Genomic DNA, 23,735 nt, shown 5'->3' with positions numbered 1-23,735 from the left:
TATAATCTAGTTTTTTATTTTTAATTTATTTTAGTTATTAACTACCTATAATATGAAAGTGGTATTGTTGTTGTTGTGGTTTAAGTATACTGATGATGTAAGTCACACGCACACGCCCATAAGACCGATCCATACTCATTTTATTTACCTAATTCTATATACAAATAAATATAGATTTTAGTTTTTTTTTTAATTTAAGCATCCGATGGATTTAATGGCTGCAGTGGATCATCTTCGGCGGGGGTTACAATAAATTTGCGTCGGTTCTTTTCTCCGGCCATGGATGGTGTATTTGTGCAGGAGTTAAATTTTGAGGAATCGGGTGTAACAATTTTAACGGTGGGTGGATTAACCTTGGAGGGCATTGTTGAGCAACGGGAACGGGGTAGCTGAGAAAAAAAAAAATAAAATTCAAAAAATTAATTTTTTCAATAAAAATTTCTCAAGGGCCATCATAGCACTAGGGGTGTAATTTTTAGGCATAATTTCTCAAAGACCACCAAAGGTGGATTTTGAAAGCATTTTTTCTAAAGGCCCATCATAGCACTAGCCGTGGATTTTCTAAGAAAAAATGTCAATATTTCTTTTACTTACATTTTCACTTAGCAGTTTATAGGACGATGCAAAATCTACCATACGTCCAGTGGGTCGGCGACCCAAACCAAATCTATGCCTGAAATTCAAAACAAAACAACCACAAATAAATAACCTCTCCATTCGAAAATCTCCTTTTTCAATCTGCCACTTACATTTTCTCCTTCATCGTTGTCTGATGCGTTATGGTCGCATACAGTTGATCGATTTGATGTACCGTCGAATAATTACCACGCATCGGTTCATATGATGTCTCGAAGGGATGACGAGTACCGACCGGCGACCATGTATGCTGATAGGCAGCATCATCCATTTGTATCGTTCTCAAGATATCATAATTAATACCCAAGGCTTTTTGATCCTCTTGCGGCAGGTGAGCATATTCATCCATAATAACATTATCGCTATCGAGACGACGACGTTTAAGGTGGCGGGCAATTTTAATATCATGTTTCCAAAATTCACGATTATTTCCGGAAATCGGTGCGATTTCTTTTAGTTTCAATACCACAATGCCCATAACATAAATGCAGAGAATATTCGAAATGGTGAGGCACATACTGATTGTGGCCAACACAGCCAGTTCATTGGCTTGATTTTCCGAATATTGGGTGGTCTTCACCACCTGGGGAAATTTAGTTTCATCGTTTTCATAGCATTTATAGATTAAGGCTATGGCCCAAAGGAGACCCTGGAAGGAAAACAATTAATGAATTTAGTACAAAAAACTTCAATTTCTATAGGAAATTTTCATATTCAGCCTGGCTGAATGGGAATTTCGATAGAAAATTTTGAATTCTGCCTGGCTGAATGAACAAATTCTATAAGAAATTTTCAATTCAGACCGGTTGAATAGACATTTCTATAGGAAATTTTCAATTCAGCTTGGCTGAATGGGAATTTCTATAGGAAATTTTCAATTCAAATTTTTTTGAATAGAAATTTCTATAGAAAATTTTCAATTCAGCCTGGCTGAATGTAAAAAATTAACAGTTTTTAATAAAAAATAATGAAAAACAAATCTCACCGAATTAACTGCAGGTGGCAACAACGAAGCTGAAATTGCCACACCAACCAATGATCCGATATTACCACCCAATATACCAATAGCAGCCGCTGCACCCGATGGTATCGCCGTAAATACACCCACAATCAAGGAATGTAATTCACATCTCGATAGAATTTCAGCGGTTAGACCTTCACCAATGCTATAACGTTCATCGGTGGTACAGACAATAATACCGAATACAAAACCGACCAATACCGCAGCACAAATACCAAACAATTCATTGACCATACCCAAACGGAACAGTGACTTATCCTTAATGACTGTACCGAAGATGGTGGCAATAATGGGACCCATTAACGGTGATACTAACATACTAGATGCCAAGAATATGGTGCTATTCTCGATTAAACCGAAAGCGGCTAGGACCCTATAAAGAGCGGGAGAACAATCGAAATCTAGAATTTCTCTTAGGTCAAACATAGAAAGGGTCCTACTTACGCCGCTGAGATCAATAATACTACAAAATCAAATGTAATTGATGCATCCTCGCGTACATTTCGTACAATTTGTGTCACATTTAAACGACTACGGACGGAATTCATAAAACGCTCCCAGGCGCTTTGTTTTTTGTCGAAATTGCTGTAAATAGTTAGATGTAATTTAGCATGGGGTTAATAACCTTGAATATTGTTCTGTTGTTGTTGTAAATCTTACTCAGCATTATCGTCATTATCTTCATCATCTTCGTCTTTTGTTGAAAATGCCTTGGAGGCAATACAATTCATAACCGAAACGGATGAACCCTCACGATCGCCAATACCCCATTCATTGAAATCGTCCAATATTTTTTCATAGGTTTCATTGAATTCAACAGTGAAAGAGACCTGCAAAAAATTGAAAAAAAAAAGAAAATATATGAGAGAGTTGTCTTATGAAGTTTCGGTATTTTTAAGGTTTTAGCCGCATTTATCCAACGCCCAGACGAAACGGTTAAAACTAGTGAGGGTCACTTTAGTCCGATGGAATCAGAAAATGTTGGGTTTTTGGAAATCTGTACTAGAGCGGCACGAAAAGTACTAAATATGGTACCATTTGTATTTTTGGCGAAAAGGTACAGCTAGAAATCTTACATTTGGAATGAGGATCACCGATGGAGTGTAGGATAAATGTACCAAAGGTTTTTTTTTTTGGAAATTCGAACTATAAGTAAACATCCGAAAATTACTAAAATGTACTACATTTGGTACAAATTCGTAGCATATGAACGGATAGAGTTTAAAACTTGAAATTTGGAATGCGAATCAATGTTTAGTAGAAGAGTCGAAATCCACCCATAAGAAGGTGGTTTTGGAATGGAGCTGGGGTCCTAAAATTTGAAATACGAAAAGTACAAAATCGTACTAAATTTGGTGCAATTTGAATTTGTAGGAACGGATGGAGTAGGAATCCTGTAATTGGAAATATGAAAAGAACTAAACCGTACTGAAAATTGAAATACGAAAGTACTAAACAGTACAAAATTTGGTACAATTTGAATTTGGAAGAACGACTGGAACTGGAATCCTGAAATTTGAAATACGAAAAGTACTAAATTTGGCACAATTTGAATTTGGAGGAACGGATGGAGCTGAAATCCTGAAATTTGAAATATCAAAAGTACTTAATTTTGTACAATTTCAATTTGGAGGAACAGATGGAACTGGAATCTTGAAATTTGAAATTAACTTTACCATCGGAGTATAGGATCGCAATATGTAGGTAGTTTTAGAAATGTGTACTTATATGTACGAAAAGTACTAAATGGTACTATATTTGGGACAATTTGAATGTTGGGTGAATCGATGGAGCTGAAATGCTGAAATTTGAAAATAACTGCATTGTAGAACTTAGATATGTAGGAAGTTTTGGAAATTCGTACTAATTAGTACTAAATTTGGATTTAGTTGAAACATTAGGGCTGGAATCCAAAAATTTGGAATTAAGATTACTATTGGAGGATTGGGTATGTAGGAAGTTTTGGAAACTCGTACTTATGTTCTCTAAATGGCACTAAATTTGGTACAATTTGGATTTGGGTGAGTCGATTATGGTTGATGTTGGTAATTATGGACATTTATATCAATGTGTACTAAATGGTACTAAATTTGGATTTGCTTAAACCTATAGAGCTCGAATCATGAAATTTGGAATTAGTATTAGAAATAAGAAATTTAATATAGAGCTAGATTTTTGTTGCGGCCTGACTTTGTGTAGTGTTGAGATATGAAACATTTTGAGTGTTGAGATAAGTGAACTATTTTATATAGCTCGGTACCGGCATAAACAAAACTAATAACATCAGCTTTTTAAGAATAAGAAGCTATTATTATTAGGAGGATGGTAGGAATAATTTCGATGGCTAAAGAAATTGGATAGAAATATATTATGTGGTAAGGTTGCAATTTCCTAACCATTTTAGGTTTCATTTTAGGTTCCATAGTTGAAAAGTAGCTTAGAGACTGTGGAAAGTGAGCACCCGCTAATCTGTGCGTCTGTAGGCCAGAACTGGACAGCGACACAGGATATGCTCAATTGTCTCCGTCTCCTCCTCGTCAGCACAGAGTCTGCGGGAATCAGTAACATCATGGTCCCATTTACTGGTAAAGGCACTGATATTGCAATGACACGTAATGATTCCTGTCATTACTCTAATTTCAGCTTTGCTCAGGTGCAACAGTGAGTTTGTTCTCTTGGTTGACAGAGTCGGCCAGAATCGACTTGTAGGTAAGCTCAATGTCTAGCCTTTCACAGTAGACGCCAACCCCTCTCTACTAGCGAAACATCAACAGTGAGAATATCAAAATAATTATTTCCAACAGTGAATCCTGACCCATTAGCCTACAACCTCTCCAGGGTCTGCCAACTAATATTGTCATGCGACCGACGTCTTATGACCGATTTACAGAGTACAGCAATATAATAAAGAAACTAAAAATTAAAGTATTTATTTCAATTTGTTATAAAAACATAGCAATTGAAGATAACATAAACAGAATGCATAATTTTTTTAAGCATAAACGTATATTTATATGGCTGACAATAGGGGGAAGATTTTTTCCAACAGATTATCTTAACAAATATACACACGCGGTATTTTAAATTAAGATTATAATTAATGAATAATAAACAGAGATAATAATTCATTTATTAAATTGCATTTTTAGAATATCAGACACTTGGTAACATGCTGAGAATACCCAATATTTGTTTATAGGTTGGTGGTAGTAGGTGGCATAAGTAATGTTAGATTTTTTGCAATAATAGTCTAAAAATAGATTAGTGGGGTCTTATGACCGATACAAAATCCATTTTAGAAATTAAAATATAGTTATCAAAATTGAAAATATAATCAAAATATCAAAAAATCAATGGTGTATGTATACAGATTTCAACAATCATAATCTATATTTTGGAAATATTATAATTAGTTATGTTCCAAGTCGGGCGATCTGCAGATTGGGAAGTCTGTTAGGCCACCTATTGAGGATTACATTGCAAAAAATACTTCTGTTCTATCTTTAGATCATGAATATTTTTAAAAATACACGATTGACCAAAAAGCTCCGGCCTAACCAATATTCATTTAAAAATCCAAACAAATAAACATTTGAAAATCTTCCGCCCTATTCGCTAAGTTATTTAACTTTTATTTTCAATAACACATGCCAATAAAATTCACATTATCCATAATCAATATCTTAATCGAAAAATGTGGTCAAAAAATCGAAAACAAGAAATATTTTCATTTTTATTAATTTATGGGCTACTTTCATATCAAACATGATTTTTGGGTACCAACATTTTGTTAGCTCAGATATTTTTTTGTGTTAACGGTATAAACACTTTCTTGATATATGAATGACGTTCAGAACCTGAATAATATGTATATATAACCTGTCATTTATGTGTGTGTTTTTTTTTCATATCATTCCGACAGATTGTCTGAAATGTTTTGAGATTTTATTTGTGATTATAATATGTCTTAACAACAAAGTTCGTCTATACGTGTGGCGTTTATCAAAGAGGCAAGCTTGATTTATGAACTGCAATAATTTTGACAAAATCAAACAAACAAAATTTTTTTTAAAATTTATCTCTAAGGGGTTTTCGACAAAAATTCAAGTGATGCTTGGAATTTTTAAAAATAATCACTTACGCCATCTGTTGTCAGCTGTGTATGTGATGAAAACAAATACCATTAGGAAATATGATATTTTATCAGTTGAATTGTATTTTTGCTAAATAAAGATTTCATTTATGTTCGCTTTTTAAGTATTCATCGGGGGTTTTATGATCGGTTATAAGACTATATCGGAGACAACATTATTTTATCAAATTTGAGATGACTAATTTCTTGGTGATTTTTTAAAATTCCTGTTACTGCCTTCAATTTGGTCATATCACAATGAAGTAAAAGCTGTTTGGAAATTTTAGTATTTGTACTTGAGAATCCCCCAAGCCATTTTTATGTCGAAATACTACTGAAAAATTCTAGAAAACATTTTTTTTAATTATTATTATCCGCATTAGAAAAATTGGAAACAGATTGAGTCACAGGAAAATCTCTTAGGTAGCCACTGACTGAGAGGTCATTTGTTCGCCTATTAATTTTGCAACAGACATTTTATTTTGAGTGTAAGCGACCGAAAATCCATTTCACATTTCCCCATCGTCATCGTCGTGCCCAATGTAATTTTAAATACAAAATGCAATCACGAGAGTGAATTAGTGGAAAAGCGCATACGAAAATCAAATCAAAGAACTTCCGACATACGACATAAAAGTCACATAAATTAGTCAGTCAGCTAGTCATCGTTGATGCCGAAAATGGGAAAAACAACAATTAATAAATAACAATAGGTGTGTTCAATGATGCCGTGATTAATAATAAAAAAATATTGGACGTTGGATAAATAATAGTAATTTAGTCGAAATAATTTTTTCAATCCCAAAATTAATTTACCATATGTAGAAAATCTAAAAATGAATTTTTTAATTGAAAATGTGTCATTTATCACTAAAGAAATAATCAGTTTACATTTGGCTTATACAGATCAGCTGTTTACATGAAATATTTCCAGTCAATTTCTTTACAGACTTACTCTTTTATAGAAATAACCTTCAATAGTATTTTTTATAAAAAATGTATTCGAACAAACCTATTGTCTATGAGTTACATTTGTTGCTTTGTTTTAATCTAATTTTGGATATTGCACATTTAATTTGTTACCATTTTCGTGTTGAACATGATTTAAATGAAAACGCAATCCTAATGTAATATGAGAGAGAGGAAAAAAATACACGAACTTAAAAACTACTTAAAATTACAGACCTTGAGACGTACAAATGACACCAAATTAGATAAAATTAATGATAAATAAGTAAAAACGATGTTATATTCCTCCACCATGAGGTCGGACGGGCCGACTGTATGTTACCCAAAAAAAAAAGAACCAACTTGGATCCCCTTAAAATCAGTAATTCGCAACACGCTTACAACAAGGGCAAATCAATCGATAAAGCCCTACACGAAGTGGTTGAATGCATCGTGAAAAACTTGAATAACTCTGACTTTACATTAGCATCCTTCCTTAACTTAGAGGGAGCCTTTAATAATGTCAAACTTGAATCTATCCACAAAGCTCTCGTAATCACAGGAATCTCCTCTATTCTGGTCGATTGGGTTTGGATGTGATGCTAAGAAGCAGAATAATCAACGCAAACATTGTAGAGAGTTTCATAAGGAAATTTGTCAACAGGGGTACACCGCAGAGTGGAGTTTTATAACCCCTGCTCTGGCTCCTGGTGATAAATGAGATTCGTGTTAAATTTGACTCGCCTCGTACAAGCATTGTGACTTATGCTGACGATGTGGCCGTGTTGATAGGCTATACATTTCTACCAACGATCTCAAACATTATTTAAAATGCACTGGTACTGCTATCGGAGTGGCTAGGGGTGAAACCCACGAAGACAGAGTTGGTACAGTTAACGAGAAAGCTGAAAATTCCAATGTCCCCCTACCAATACAGTATGGAATAGCCCTAGAACTCTCCATTGATGCGAAGTTCCTCGGAACTATACTTGACAAAAATTAAAGTGGAAAAGGAACGTAGAAGAACGCACAAAGGGAGGTCCCATGACGCTCTATTCATACAAGGATTCTATAGGGAAAAGTTGGGAGTTGCAACCAAAAATCATGTACTGGTTGTATGATACAGTTGTACTTCCCACCCTCACCTATGGTTGTCTTGTATGGTGGCCGGCGCTTGAAAAAAACGCTGTTGCCAAGATAGACAGTATACAGCGGTCCGCCTACTCCCCATTTCAGGTGCTCCGAAAACGAACAGACGTAGGCTTCTCCATTTGCATAAAATCGTACTGAAATATATGTAAGACCTATATCTACATTTGAAACGATTTCAACAGCAAAATATCGAGCAAATAGAACATGATCTATGGTGAACCATTTATATAAAATGGGAATCTGAACCGATTTTAAACTTAATAAAATTAATTCTAGACTAAATTCCATACGTGAATATATAACAAACATAGCCTCATCGATGCACCACTTACATAAAATCGGACGAATAATAGGAGCTAAATCTAAACCAACAAAATTTCGCATACATCAATCTGGGCCTAATTCAGTGCGCTGTGCAAAATTTTGTTCCAATTGGACAAATATTGGAAATATGGTGCTTCATTTACATAAAATCGAACGAAAGTATATATGGGAGATATATATAAATCTAAACCGATTTTAACAAAACTTCGCACACATCAATCTTGGCCAAATTCAATGCGTTGTGCAAAATTTCCTCTCAATCGGTCTAATATTGGGAGTTTGGTGAACTATTTACATAAAATCGGACGAAAATATATGTGGGAGCTATATCTAAATCTGAACCGTCCAATTTCACCTGTGCCAAATTTCATACAAATCGTATCATAAAATACATCAACAGACGACGGACATGCATAAATCGACTCAGAAGGTGATTCTACTAATATTCTCAAAAGGAACCATGGGTCTATCTCGATACCTTTTGCCTGTTACAAACATATGCACAAAGAAATAATAACCCTGTACCACAGTGTGGCGAAGGATATAAATATTAATGACAATGCGGTAGGAAAATGATCCAAGGACCATCAACACATTTTAATTTAATTTGAAAAATGGATCTATGTGGTAATTTTCTACAAAAAAAAAACCCTTTTTTACCCTTAAGAAACCGTAATGACAAAATATAGCCATATGGGCTAGAAGTGCGCCAATTTAAACGCCTATATGTATATACGATACTTATAATATTTCGTAGAACCACATAATGAAATTTTGGGACCTGTCTATGGAAAGATATTGATAATTTTTTTTCGAAAATTGGAGGTACGTTGCATGTCGGAGGCTACACATAAACGTGTACCGATATCAATCAATTTTGGTAGAAAGATTTACGATCCAATAAAAACGCCAAATCTTCCATCAAACGCCCCTTATAAATTTCTTAAAAATCCACGCCTTCGGCCTATCAAATCTTCCTCAAAGTTCCTTAAAAATACACGCCTTCCGCCTATAAAGTCTTCTTTAAAGTTCCTTAAAAAATCTACGCCTTACGGCTAGAAAATTTTCCTTCAAACTTCCTTAAAAAATTCATGTCTTACGGCTATGAAGTTTTCTAAGCCTTATGGCAATCAAATATTCCTTTAAAATTCTTAAAAAATCCACGCCTTATGGCTACTAAGTCTTCCTTCAAAATTTTCTTAAAAAATCCACGCCTTATGGCTACTAAGTCTTCCTTCAAAGTTTCTTAAAAATTCCACGCCTTACGGATATAAAATCTTACTTCAAAGTTCCTTAAAAAATTCCACGCCTTCTGGCTATCAAGTCTTCATTCAAAGATCCTTAAAAAAATCCACGGGTTGTGGCTATAAAATCTTTCTTTAAAAGTTCCTTACGGCTATAAAATCCTCCTTAAAAAAATCCACGGGTTGTGGCTATAAAATCTTTCTTTAAAAGTTCCTTACGGCTATAAAATCCTCCTTAAAAAATCCACGGGTTGTGGCTATAAAATCTTTCTTTAAAGTTCCTTACGGCTATAAAATCCTTCTTAAAAAATCCACGCCTTATGGCTATCAAATCTTCCTTCAAAGTTCCTTAAAAAATCCACTCCATTGTGGCTATCAAGTCTTCCTTCAAAGTTCCTTAAAAAATCCACTCCATTGTGGCTATCAAGTCTTCCTTCAAAGTTCCTTAAAAAATCGACACCTTACAGCTATCAAATCTTCCTTTAAAGAAGTTCCTTAAAAATCCACTCTTTACGGCTATCAAAGCTTCCTTCAAAATTCCTTAAAAACCTACCCTTGTGACTATTAAGTCTTCATTCAAGGTTCCTTAAAAAATCATCGCCTTGTGCCTCAAAGTTCTTTAAAAAATCCACGCCTTGAGGCCCCATTCAATCTTCCATTCAATCTTTCCCTTAATGATTTCAAATTAAAATCATATCATTCTAAACTGACGTATAGGAATGCGAATTTAGTCAAGACTTTCACTGACAAATATTTATATTTAATATCGAAACCGTAACCTCCATTTCGAGATTGAATTTTTGCAACAATGGAAACCGTTGTTCTGCAAAAAATCAATGAAATCTGCTTGAAAAAATACGAAACCTGGTATATTTATGTTACTAATAACAAAACTATTTTTTTTTTCATAAACCGCAAATATTTTTGTCGCCAACAAATAAATAATTGTAACAAAACTCAAATATTTGAATCGAAAAAAATGGCAAAACAAAAATTTCAATTAACATAATTTTGTTAATTTAAAATTAAATAGACAGTCCCCCCGTCTACCTTATTCTAAATTCAGACTAATGTTGAAATAACATACTGCTAGGAGAGCTAAGTAACAAAAAAAAAAAAAGGTAAAGTGTGATGCCAATTGGAAACTAAGATAATGTTTTTGTTGTTATTTGGTTATACTCCGGTCCGAAAAAAAGAAGAGAGATAATAAACAGGTTGATTGATTTTCGGTTTTTTTTTTGGTGTGGTTAACTTTCATACCCGCGATTGCTTATTTAATCAGATTCACAAGCGAACGTACGTACATATGTGCTATATACATATATAAATATCAATTATGTATTACTACTACCCAAGAAAATAAAAAAACTAGAAACTCTAATGTGACGATAATCAACATCAACGATTTGTTTTTTTTTCAGCATTTCAAGTTCAATGTTTGTTGTATTTTATTCCGATATGTTTTGGGGGTTTTATTTTTGTTTATTTTTTTTTTTTTTAGTTTGGGGGAATAAATGACAGGTACTCGAAAAGTAGTCATTAGATACAGTTTGAAAACATTTAAGATTTGTTTGTTGTTTTAAATTTGGTGTGGGGAAGCAAATTGTTGCGTCCAATGGCTAATTAATAAAAATATGTCCAGTTATGGCAAAATAAATTGGCGCCTTATTATGCCATTTTAATTTCAATTTCGCTTTTCAATATCAAGTTTCGTGTTATTTTAATTAGCAAATCCTTGTGGCGAGAATTTTGCATTTAGAAGTTAATATATTTGAAATTAAAGCAGTCAGAACGATTATGAATTCTATTAAAATAAATAAAAAGGTTAGAAATGACTGGAATTTAATATTTATTGAAATAAGATAGGAAAGGCCCATATAGTCGGACAGAGCTGACTATATGATAATGTAACCAATTTGGGTAGAGATTTTCAAAAGATACTAATGGTAACCTAAGAAACTTCAGAAATACTCCTAATTAAACCAGTAAGGAAAGTAGTAAAGTCGGGCTGGGCCGACTATATGATACCCTTCACCACTTTGGGTATATTCTACATATGTATCCCAACAGGCGACGCGTTTTTGTTATATATCTATATCTGAACCGATTTCAGGGAAAATTGCCAGAGACTAATATATATTACCTCAGTACGTTGTGTCATTCGGCCTTGCTATGGATCTTTTCACGCAGCTTAGCAACATCATTTTAGACTTAATTCAGTACTTCAGTAGTGTTGGCGGTTTATTTGGGATATTATTTGTGTTTTGTTTTTATAAAAAACAACTATTTATTAGTGGGGAATGTATGGCATTGATTGCCGAGGGGAAAGGCAGGGAAGACTATAGTTTCGGATCACGCCACTGATCCTCATCAGTTCCCTTAGTTTTTTGTTGAAATATTCTCCCCAGAAGCTATTGCTTCTATACAAAAAACCTTTCAAACCCAAATGTCTCTTGTAACAAAGCGAATTACTTAGCTGACCAACGTACCCTATACCAAAATTCGTGCAAATAGAAAGATATATAGGGACTTTGGTGCACCAATTACATAAAATCGGACAAAAATATATATGGGAGCTATATCTAAATCTGAACCGATTTTCACGAAACTTTGCCACAGCATTCTAGACTTAATTCAGTGCGCTATGCCAAAATTCGAGCAAATGAAAAGATTTCCAGGGACTTTGGTGCACCAATTACCTACAATCGGGCGAAAATATATATGGGAGCTATATCTAAATCTGAACCGATTTTCATGAAACTTAGCACAAATTATTATAGACCCAAATGCCAGATATATTGGGTCTTTGGTACACCAATTACCTTAAATCGGATGAAAATATAAATGGGAGCTATATCTAAATCTGAACCGATTGTCACGAAACTTTGCACACATCATTCTAGACTTAATTCAGTACGCTATACCAAAAGATTTCCAGGGACTTTAGTGTGCTATTTACCTAAAATCGGGCGAAGCTATATATGGGAGCTAAATCTAAATTTGTACCGATCGCCACAAAACTTTGCACACACCAATCTAAACTTAATTTAGTACGCTATGCCATATTTCGTGCAAATCGAAAGATATATAGGGACTTTTGTACACAATTTACCTTAAATCGGACGAAGATATATATGGGAGCTATATCTAAATCTTAACCGATTTTCACGAAACTTGGCATACATCATTCTAGACCTTATTCATTACGCTGTGCCAAATTTCGTGCAAATCGAAAGATATATAGGGACTTTGGTACACAATTTACCTTAAATCGGACGAAGATATATATGGGAGCTATATCTAAACCTGAACCGATTTTCACGAAACTTGGCATACATCATTCTAGACCTTATTCATTACGCTGTGCAAAATTTCGTGCAAATCGAAAGATATATAGGGATTTTATTACACAATTTACCTTAAATCGGACGAAGATATATATGGGAGCTATATCTAAATCTGAACCGATTTTTATGAAATTCTACACACATCATTTTAGACCTAATTCATTACGCTGTGCCAATTTTCGTGCAAATCGAAAGATATATAGGGACCGTTTACATTAAATCGGGCGAAAATATATATGGAAGCTATATCTAAATCTGAACCGATTTTTCCCAATTTCAATAGGGTTCGTCCTTGGGCCAAACAAATGAGCTGTGCCAAATTTCATCCAATTCGGATCATAACTGCGACCTGTAGTTTGTTTACAATTTAACATCTACAAACGGACAGACGGACGGACGGACGGACGGACGGACGGACATGCATAAATCGACTCAGAAAGTGATTCTATGCATATTCTCAAAAGGAACCATGGGTCTATCTCGATTATTTTTGCCTGTTACAAACATATGCACAAAGACATAATACCCTGTACCACAGTGTGGTGAAGGGTATAATAAAGAAATAAATAAATGGCGGTGGCGTCAAAATCACTCACGTGCCTCAGATGTAGCCAAGGAATGGAATCATTTATTTAATTGGCCCCTAAGCCAAATAGTTAAATTGTTAGTAAACACAAAGTGCGATATTTAACAAATATAAATATCAATTATTGTTGTTACTAAAAAAAGTTCATTTCAAATTAAAACCAGTAAGGAAAGTAGTAAAGTCGGACGGGGCCGACTCTAGGATACCCTTCACCACTATGGGTACATTAAACAGGACTATTAACATGAAATTGGATGAAATAAAATATATGATATTTATCTAAATGTGAATCTACCTAGATTTGTCCATAAAGTGTGTAAATCGACTTCAAACAAATATAAATAGGTCATCCGGTTGACTATGTCTGTACTTCTAGAAAACGCAACTACGTAATTCTATGCTCAATTTTGTACGTTGTGCAAAATTTGATGTCAATCTGACTAACATGAGGAGTATGATGCCCAATTTGCTTGATATCGGGCGAAAAAATATATGTAAGCTATATCCACATATTAAGCGATTTCAAACAAACTTGTCACAAGTTAGGTTATACTAACTTTAGAACGTTTTGTTCCTATTGGTTCCTTGGTGCGTCAATTACATAAAATCAATCTATAATAAAATGGAGCTATATCTAAATCTGGACCGATTTTCACGAAACAAGGCAGACATCACTCTAGCCTCAATTCAGTACGTTATGCCAAATTTCGTGCAAATCGAAAGATATATAGCGACTTTTGTGAACCATTTACATGAAATCGGACGAAACTATATGTGGGAGCTATATAGAAATATGGACCGATTTTATCGAAACTTGGCAGACATCACTCTAGGCTCAATTCAGTACGTTGTGCAAAATTTCGGGCAAATCGAAAGATATATATGGATGTTGGTGCACAATTTACATGAAATCGGACGAAACTATATATGGGAGCTATATCTAAATCTGGACTGATTTTCACGAAACTTGGCAGACATAACTCTAGGCTCAACTCAGTACGTTATGCCAAATTTCGTGCAAATCGAAAGATATATATGGATTTTGGTCACAATTTACATGAAATCGGACGAAACTATATATGGTAGCTATATCTAAATCTTGACCGATTTTCACGGAGCTTGGCAGACATCATTCTAGACCTAAATGATTAGGCTGTACCAAATTTCGTGCTAATCGAAAGATATATAGGGACTTTGGGGCCCCATTTACATTAAATCGGACGAAACTATATATGTGAGCTATATCTAAATCGGGACCGATTTTCATGAAACTTGGCAGACATCATTCTAGGCCCAATTAAGTACGTTATGCCAAATTTCGTGTAAATCGAAGGATATATAGGGACTTTGGTGAACCATTTACATGAAATCGGACGAAACTATATGTGGGAGCTATATAGAAATATGGACCGATTTTATCGAAACTTGGCAGACATCACTCTAGGCTCAATTCAGTACGTTGTGCAAAATTTCGGGCAAATCGAAAGATATATATGGATGTTGGTGCACAATTTACATGAAATCGGACGAAACTATATATGGGAGCTATATCTAAATCTGGACTGATTTTCACGAAACTTGGCAGACATAACTCTAGGCTCAATTCAGTACGTTATGCCAAATTTCGTGCAAATCGAAAGATATATATGGATTTTGGTCACAATTTACATGAAATCGGACGAAACTATATATGGTAGCTATATCTAAATCTTGACCGATTTTCACGGAGCTTGGCAGACATCATTCTAGACCTAAATGATTAGGCTGTACCAAATTTCGTGCTAATCGAAAGATATATAGGGACTTTGGGGCTCCATTTACATTAAATCGGACGAAACTATATATGTGAGCTATATCTAAATCGGGACCGATTTTCATGAAACTTGGCAGACATCATTCTAGGCCCAATTAAGTACGTTATGCCAAATTTCGTGCAAATCGAAGGATATATAGGGACTTTGGGGCACCATTTACATGAAATCGGACGAAACTATATATGGGAGCTATATCTAAATCTGGACCGATTTTCTTGAAACTGGGCAGACACCATTCTAGACTCAATTCAGTACGTTATGCCAAATTTCGTGCAAATCGAAAGATATATAGAGACTTTGGGGCACCATTTACATGAAATCGGACGAAACTATATATGGGAGCTATATCTAAATCTGGACCGATTTTCACGAAACTTGGCAGACATCACTCTAGGCTTAATTCAGTACGTTATGCCAAATTTCGTGCAAATCAAAAGATATATAGGGACTTTGGGGCACCATTTACATGAAATCGGACGAAACTATATATGGGAGCTATATCTAAATCTGGACCGATTTTCACGAAACTTGGCAGACATCATTCTAGACCTAAATGATTAGGCTGTACTAAATTTCGTGCAAATCGAAAGTTATATAGGGACTGTTTACATTAAATCGGTTAAATATATATATGGGAGCTATATCTAAATCTGAACCGATTTTTCCCAATTTCAATAGGGTTCGTCCTTGGGCCAAATAAGTGACCTATGCCAAATTTCATCCAATTCGGATCATAAATGCGACCTGTACTTTGTTTACAATTTAACATGGACAGACGGACGGACGGACGGACGGACGGACGGACAGACGGACATGCGTAAATCGACTCAGAAAGTGATTCTATGCATATTCTCAAAAGGAACCATGGGTCTATCTCGATTATTTTTGCCTGTTACAAACATATGCACAAAGACATAATACCCTGTACCACAGTGTGGTGAAGGGTATAATAAAAAATAATAAAAACAATTTAAAAAGTGTCAGTCTATGTTGCCGGCAGATATACAGTGTGAGATAAAAAACTGCAACGCCTTATGCCTATGAAATTTTCCTTCAAAGTTGCTTAAAAAATCCACGCCTTACGGCTATCAAATCTTCTTTTAAAGTTCCTTAAAAATCCATGCCTTGTGCCTATCAAGTTTTCCCTTCAAAGATCCTTAAAAATCAAAGTATTGTGCCTATCAAGTCTTCCCTATCAAGTCTTCTTTTAAAGTTCCTTAAAAAATCCACGTCCCTAAAAAATCCACACCTAACGGCTATGAAATTTTCCTTCAAAGTCCCTAAAAAACCCACACCTTACGGCTATGAAATTTTCCTTCAAAGTTGGTTAAAAAAATCCGCGCCTTATGGCTATCAAATCTTTCTTCAAAGTCCCTTAAAAAATCTACGCCCTACGGCTAAGAAATATTACTTCTAAATTTCCACGCCTTATGGCTTAAAAAATCTACGCCTTACGGCTATGAAATCTTCTTTTAAATTTCCTTAAAAATCCATGCCTTGTGCCTATCAAGTCTTCCCTTCAAAGTTCCTTAGAAAATCCACGCCTTACGGCTATCAAATCTTCCTTCAAAGTTGCTTAAAAATCCACGCCTTATGGGTATCAAATCTTCCTTCAAAGTCCCTTAAAAAATCCACACCTAACGGCTATGAAATCTTCCTTCAAAGTCCCTAAAAATCCAATGGGTCCCATCTTCGGAGGACTTTGTCAAGGCTTGGTAAAGATAATAGGTTGGACAAAGTTTGCTTCAAATCGGACATTCCATTCGCTAGATATTCGATTTATGAATATTGAAAATGTTGACCGTTTGTAGGGGAGGTACCAAGGGAGTGGACTAATGGATCCCATCTTTGAATTTGATCTAGTTTGGTTCAAATCGAACAGTCGTTTCGAATGATTTTAATTTTTTACCAGAAGGACTGGGCCGATATTTCCCATCTTCGAACTTGAACTAAGTTGAGAAAAAATATTACGATGTTCAAAGTTTGGATGAAACCGGTTATTCGCTTCGAGAATTATCGTGTGCACAATCCTGTCAGACAGATATACAGACGGGCGGACTTTGTAAATTGACTCCAAATTGTTTAAAACGGATTTGGTCCAAAGAAACATGGGGTCTAAAATCAATTTTTCGATAAGGCACATTTTTGTCGTATCATTAGCCACATACTGGGGGTGCAATAAATGTCGTTATTTCCGTTACAACATTCTTGCTTAGATTTGAGATCCTTAATTGGATGTGAGTAACTTTATAGAGGTCCGTATCGGTTATAAAGGGTTTAATAGAGGTTAAACTAGGTAAAGAGGAATTCGTTCATAAGTGGTGAAGAGTTCTATTGAGATCTGTACCTGTTCTCAGGCGCTTTAAAGACTAAATTTATGAGGCGGTTAAGAGATCTCAATAGAGGTCCGTTTTGGAGGTAAGAGGTACGCAATAATGGTGAGTCGCTCATTGTCCATAGTCCATATCGGTAAGGTGGTGCTTTGTAGTGGTCGGATGAGAGATGAGATGCTCTATAGAGGTTCATATCGGCGGCGAGAAACTCTATAGATACTCATGTCTGATATTAGAAATTCTATAGAGTTCCGTTTCGGTGGCTAGGAATTCATTAGATGTCCTTTATTGGGATGAGTCCGTAATAAGTTATTTTATTGAGGTTCTTATTGGTGAGGAGAAAATCTATATGGATCCATACAAGAGGTGAAGAGCTCTTTGGAGATCTGTGTCGGTTAGGAGACGTCTTATAGAGGTCAAGGTATATGATCAAAAGCTCTATAGTTGATAGGAATACTTCGATTTTTGGAGTTAATAGCTTTGCAAATATTGCGAAAAGCTTATTAGAAGTCCATATTGGAGGGTGAGCAGCTTTATAGCCCTTATTGTAGTTTTTAGTATATATATGATAGGAAAGCTCCCTTAAGGTTCATATCGGCAGTGAGAAACTCTATAAAGATTCTAATCAACGGCGAAAAGCTCTGTAGAGGTCCGTTTCGGTGGCGAGGTTATAAGCGCTATATAGAGGTCAATGTATGTTGTCAATAATGGGCGGCATTATTGGTTTGGGGGTAGTAGAGATATTTCTAGAGGTCCGTTTTGGAGGTAATATGTTCGCAATTATGGTGAGAAGCTCATTAGAAATTCATATTGTAGGTTGAGGAGCTTAATATAGAGGTCCATATCGGTAATAATGTGCTATATCGGTAATAAGGTGCTATATGGGATTCATTATGGGTGAGATATATGTTGTTGTGTGACTCTTTATCGCGGTTGGTATATCTGCAGATCCGTATAAGCGGTGCAATGCTCTATAGAGGTTAGTTTCGATGACGAGGGACTTCATAGAGGTCCTTATTGGAGTTAAGTAGCTTCCCATTAAACAAAATAAAAAAATTGGAGCTGATTTCTATAACACAATATAACTCTAGCAAATAAAACTTAGTTATGGGAGGAGTATTAAGGTACTTCATAGATGTGGGGTAGATCTATATAGGTCCGTATAAGTGCATCGCTTCTGAGATACTTTATATAGGTTCATATGGGTGCGGAGGAGATCTTTATAGGTCCGTATAAGTAGTTAGAAGCTCTGCATCGATTATGAGACGCTTTATAGATATTCATATATGTGGAGAGGAGCAATATATAGGTATATATATTGGGTTAGGAGCCCTGTATCGATTATGATCCGTTTTATAGAGATTCTTATATGTGCGAATGTGATCCATATAGTTGGTTAGTTAGCTATTGAGGTCTGCATTGCGATCAAGAGCTCTATAGCTGTCAAAATATTGGTGTTGAGTAGTTCTGTTACATAGGGTAAAAAATGTCGTTATAAACAGGAAGGGGTAATTTTTTTGAGTAATACTTCCTTCACAAAAGCCTTGCTTTGATTTAAAAAATAAAATGTTTTTAAATTGAACGCCACAATATTTAAATGTGTGAAAATTCTCTTTGGCCAAAATGCGTATTTGGCGCTTCGGAAACATGCCAACAAGTACTATTAACATACCAATAAAATAGCTATGGAATTTGAAAATATGTACTAGTCGCCTGTCACACTTGATTTGTTGTCGCATTTTTGTTTCTGACTTTTCTTTTTAGTTTCGATTTTTTGGTGGGAAAATTGCTTTTTCGCGCTTCTTGTTGATGATGACCCTGAAAAGCAATTCAGCATGAGAGCATTTTTTTTTGCAGAATTTTTGTGCAAATGACGACATTTACGAGGATGACATCATTATGTGGGTAGAAAGGGGTAGACAAGAAAATTATGGGAGGAGGATATAATAAAAGAAAAACACAGTGCACGCAAAAATAAACTATTGCTGGTTTGTATGTGCAGTTTTGTTTTGGTTCGATTGTTGCAAAGCACGGTAATAATCTCAACATAACCACAACCACATTAGTAAATGATTTTTTATTTTTAGTATGCGGATTAAGTAAAAATAGAAGAAACGAACTGAAAAACCCGCAAACGAATATAAACGTAATTAGGTAATTTAGTTAGTGAAAGTCCATAATAATGACCCCTTGCCCATTTAATTAAATTTTCAATCGTTACACCCTCCACCAGGTACAGTGAGTCGATATTTTGTTTGGAAAACCTCAAAATATTTGACTGAAAGAAATTAGAGGTGTTGGACTAGCCTTTTCTTAACTGGGCTATAATCGCTCGCCTTTGAATTTGTAACTGAAGTTTTTTCACTGCATTGGACGAAGGATGGTCCCGGAGTACCACATACCAAATGCACATTGCTCTCTTGCGTCAACGTTATATTTAATATAACTTTGCTAAGATTATCAGGAGCTTATAAGAAGTCCATATTTGGTCAAATTTTCTATGCCGGCCATTATCGGTTTGGGGGTGGTAGAGATATTTCTGGAGGTCCGCTTTAGAGGTAATACATTCGCAATGATGGTGAGAAACTCATTAGAAGTCCATATTTGGGGGTTGAGGAGCTTAATAGAGGTCCATATCGGTAATAAGGTGCTTTATAGGGGTTCGTGTAGGTTAGCTGGAAATCTATATATGTCCGTATATGTGCCTGGCTCTTTATCGTGGTGAGTATATATATGATAAGGATAATAAAGTCGAAAGCCATGTATTTGTCAGTCATACACCAATATTGCTCCATATATTGGTGATAAGGTTATAGGAATGTTTATAGACATCCGTTTCTGAGGTAATAGACTCACGTCGGTGGTGAGGAACTCATTACAAGCCCACGTTGTGGTTGAGTATATTTTTAGAGTTCCGTATCGGTAATGAGATGTTTTGTAGTGGCCAGTAAATATGATTAGGAACCCTATAGAGGTTCCTATCGGTAGAAACAACTCTAAAGAGAGCGATTTCGGTGGCAAGGAGCTCATTAGATATCTTTTATGGAGATTGAGTAACTTTATAGAGTTCCGCATCGCTAATGAGGTTTATTGCAATGGTCAATGTATATAATGAGGGAAAGAAACTTTACAAAGGTGCGTTTCGGGTGCTAGGAGCTCATTAGAGGTTGCTTAAGCTTGGTCCGTATAAGAGGTGAATAGCTCTATTAAGTTCTGCATCGCTTTAGAAAGATCAAGTGCTCTAGAGGAGTCAACATTGGTGTTGAAGTAGTAGGGATATTTATAAAGTTCCGTTTCGGAAGTAGTGAATCCGCATCGGTGGCCTGGAGTTCATTAGAAGCCTATATAAGTTCTTATAGCCTATATAACAAATTCACGCCTTGTTGACGGTTAAAAAAATATTCTTTAACAAATTCACTCCTTGTTGACGGTTAAAAAAATATTCTTTAACAAATTCACTCCTTGTTGACGGTTGAAAAAATATTCTTTAACAAATTCACGCCTTGTTGACGGTTGAAAAAATATTCTTAAAAAACTACGCCTCAGTTGACCATTGAAAAAATACTTTAAAAACTCCACGCCCCAGTTGACCATTGAAAAAACATTCTTTAGAAAATCCACGCCTTTGTTGTTCATTGAAAAATTATTCTTTAAAAAAACCAAGCCTCAGTTGGTCATTGAAAAAATAGTTCAAAATCCACGCCTTTTTAGAGGTTTAATATTTTTTTAAAAAATGCATAGACCACCTATATAAAGAAACTAGAAACTTTTTACAATAGGGATACTAAAATTTCATTTTCCAGGTCGCTGATGGGTACTAAACTTCTTTGCAATTGTTTTGTCATAGCTTCAATATATAAAAATCCCGATTCATTTTCGGTTTACCGAAGGTCTTTCCATTTTCCAACCTAACCCACTGACGAAAAATGTTGATTGATATTAGGTTTTTTTTTGAATGCCCATCTTTGATGGAGGGTATCAAAACTTCGTCTTAACCGAACTTAACGAAGATTTTACTTCCTAATAATAATTCACATTCATTATTGTAATTTGGGAGTGAGGGTGGCCTTGTGTGTGTTAATTTTTTGACTTACCTGATACATGCGACCATTTTCATCCTTTGCCCACATGGCATTGGATATTTGACAACGTTTGAGTATGACCCTCAACACCGTTTCCATGCATGTGTCATAGGTCAAGGCCGTATCTGCGGAGGGTTCTTTCTTTTTGCTGGATTTTGATTTTGTTGTCGTTGAACTATCCTGGCCAGAGGCAAGTCTTTCTTTGAGGAAACTCTATAAGAACGAATAGAGGAAGAATAAGAAACACATTAGATCTGTTTCAGGGGATTCATTCTCGTCTCCGGACTTACTGGAGTGTGTATTTTATTAATACTTTTCAAACTACCACCAATGCCATTGGATTTCAGAGAACTACCCTCCCCATGGGTCTTGATAAGATATTCCGATTTTCGCCGACGTTTGGGAAATGTACCAAATTGATTTGGGGTTGAGTTGGGATCATCGCTGGCAGTGGCATTGGTATTATTATAGGATTTCATGGACATCGTCTGTTGTTGTTCCAGGGCAATGGAAACACTTGCACTATCCCCTGTGGCCGTTTCACTGCTGCCATTTGTTTTCCTGGTACCAGTGGGTGTTTGTGTCAAGACAGCCGTTGACGGTGTCCGACTGGGTGCCACAACTCCTGTGGCACTTTTCAGAGAAATACCACCAGCAAGGGTGGCTGTTTCGGCCTTTTCCGATTTCGCATCATATTTATGGGCTAATATTTCCTGTTTCAGACGCTGTTCCTCGGCCTCGGTGGGTATAGTCACAATAAATAATACCGCGGCCATGGTTGGTTAGTAGGCAATATAAGTTTCCGCTTTTATTCTTTTAAAATTCTCTATTTTATTTTTATGTAAAATATGCACTTTTTCTTAAACAAAATTTAATTGTTGTTTTATTTTGTGTGTTTCGTTATTTTTTTTTCTTTCATACAATTTAATGCTCCAGCATTTTTAGTATTTATTTTTTTGTTTTGTTTTCAAAATTTTCGGTTTTCGAATGAATATTTTTTGCCTGTCCGCACAACCAAAGAAAAACACCGACTGAAATGCTTGTTGGGTCGGCGCTCTTCGAATAGCCAGCGTGCCGATGCCGCCTGTTCAAGCAAGCATTCAACAAAACCAAGCAGCCAGCCAGCTAGACAGCCATCAACACTTACAGAAAGAACCAAACGCAAAAAATCAAAACAACAACACCAATAGTAATACAAACGACTCTGCTTATTTTACTCTTCTTTTCCTCACAAACAATAACAACAAAATCAACAACAAATGCCACCTGCTTTGCTCTGCCCGCCAACCTCTGTCATACGAAATGAAAACAAATGCCAACACAGATAACGGTCTTCACTCGCAACTGTGTGATATCACATTGAGAGAGAGAGAGCAAAGGAATAACAAAGTGGGAGAGAGGGAGTGAATGAGTGAGAGTACTGCGGTGGAGTAGGTGCTACAACACCGCCGCCACTAAACAAAATAATAATAAAAGCGATTTTGACATATTTTTGAATTTTTAATCTATAAAAAAATAATAGAAAATAAATTTATTGAATCATATACAGTGAGAGTAAAAAATTATCACATACATATAAGAAATACATATTTATAGATTTATTTTTCAATATTAAAAATCCTCCTAAAGAGAGAGAGGGAAACGTGAGAGAACGTGCATCGAACAATAATGGTGATCAATTCAGATTGAAAAAATTTCAGAATTTAGGGTCGATTGAAGTTAAAATTTTAGAATTACTTTGATTTGTTAATAGGTCTGTATGTTTACATGGAGCAGAATAAAAAAATTACCATTTCCGTCCGTCTGTTAGTCGAAATTACGATAGATTTCGCAATATTGAATATAGAGATTTGAAATTTTGCACATACATTGTTACTACTCAAAGGATGTTTGATATAGAAAATTGTATATATATATATTGGATATATCGGTCTACAATTTTGGTATAGGTCCCATATAACGGTACCTCCAAAATTTCAGTATTTTGGGCATTTCTAACACGTTTTCCAACCGAATTGGCTGAAATTTGGTATGTTGTGTTTTGAGTGACACATCTTCCTACGAGAACAATATCAACATTGGTCAATTTTCTTTTGAATAGCCTTCAAAAGACGGT

At 35.3% G+C, this 23,735-nt stretch overlaps 1 protein-coding gene across 1 annotated transcript; it reads right to left on the bottom strand.

Annotated features, from left to right (window-relative positions):
- Window positions 1-194: 194 nt before the first annotated feature.
- On the bottom strand, window positions 195-22,395 carry LOC133337996 (uncharacterized). Its single transcript, XM_061546185.1, has 9 exons — window positions 21,910-22,395; window positions 21,632-21,832; window positions 7,267-7,339; window positions 2,318-2,531; window positions 2,102-2,242; window positions 1,622-2,030; window positions 750-1,285; window positions 595-673; window positions 195-389 (listed from the first exon to the last, which is right to left on the bottom strand). Exons 1-9 carry the CDS (start codon window positions 22,393-22,395, stop codon window positions 195-197), a joined length of 2,334 nt encoding a protein of 777 aa, XP_061402169.1.
- Window positions 22,396-23,735: the final 1,340 nt, after the last annotated feature.

The sequence above is a fragment of the Musca vetustissima genome, unplaced genomic scaffold (genome assembly GCF_032173495.1).
Source record: "Musca vetustissima isolate MV318-11 ecotype Yass unplaced genomic scaffold, APGP_CSIRO_Mvet_v1 utg19267, whole genome shotgun sequence".
Classification (NCBI taxonomy): Eukaryota; Metazoa; Arthropoda; class Insecta; order Diptera; family Muscidae; genus Musca; species Musca vetustissima.
This window is presented reverse-complemented; position numbering and strand designations above follow the sequence as displayed.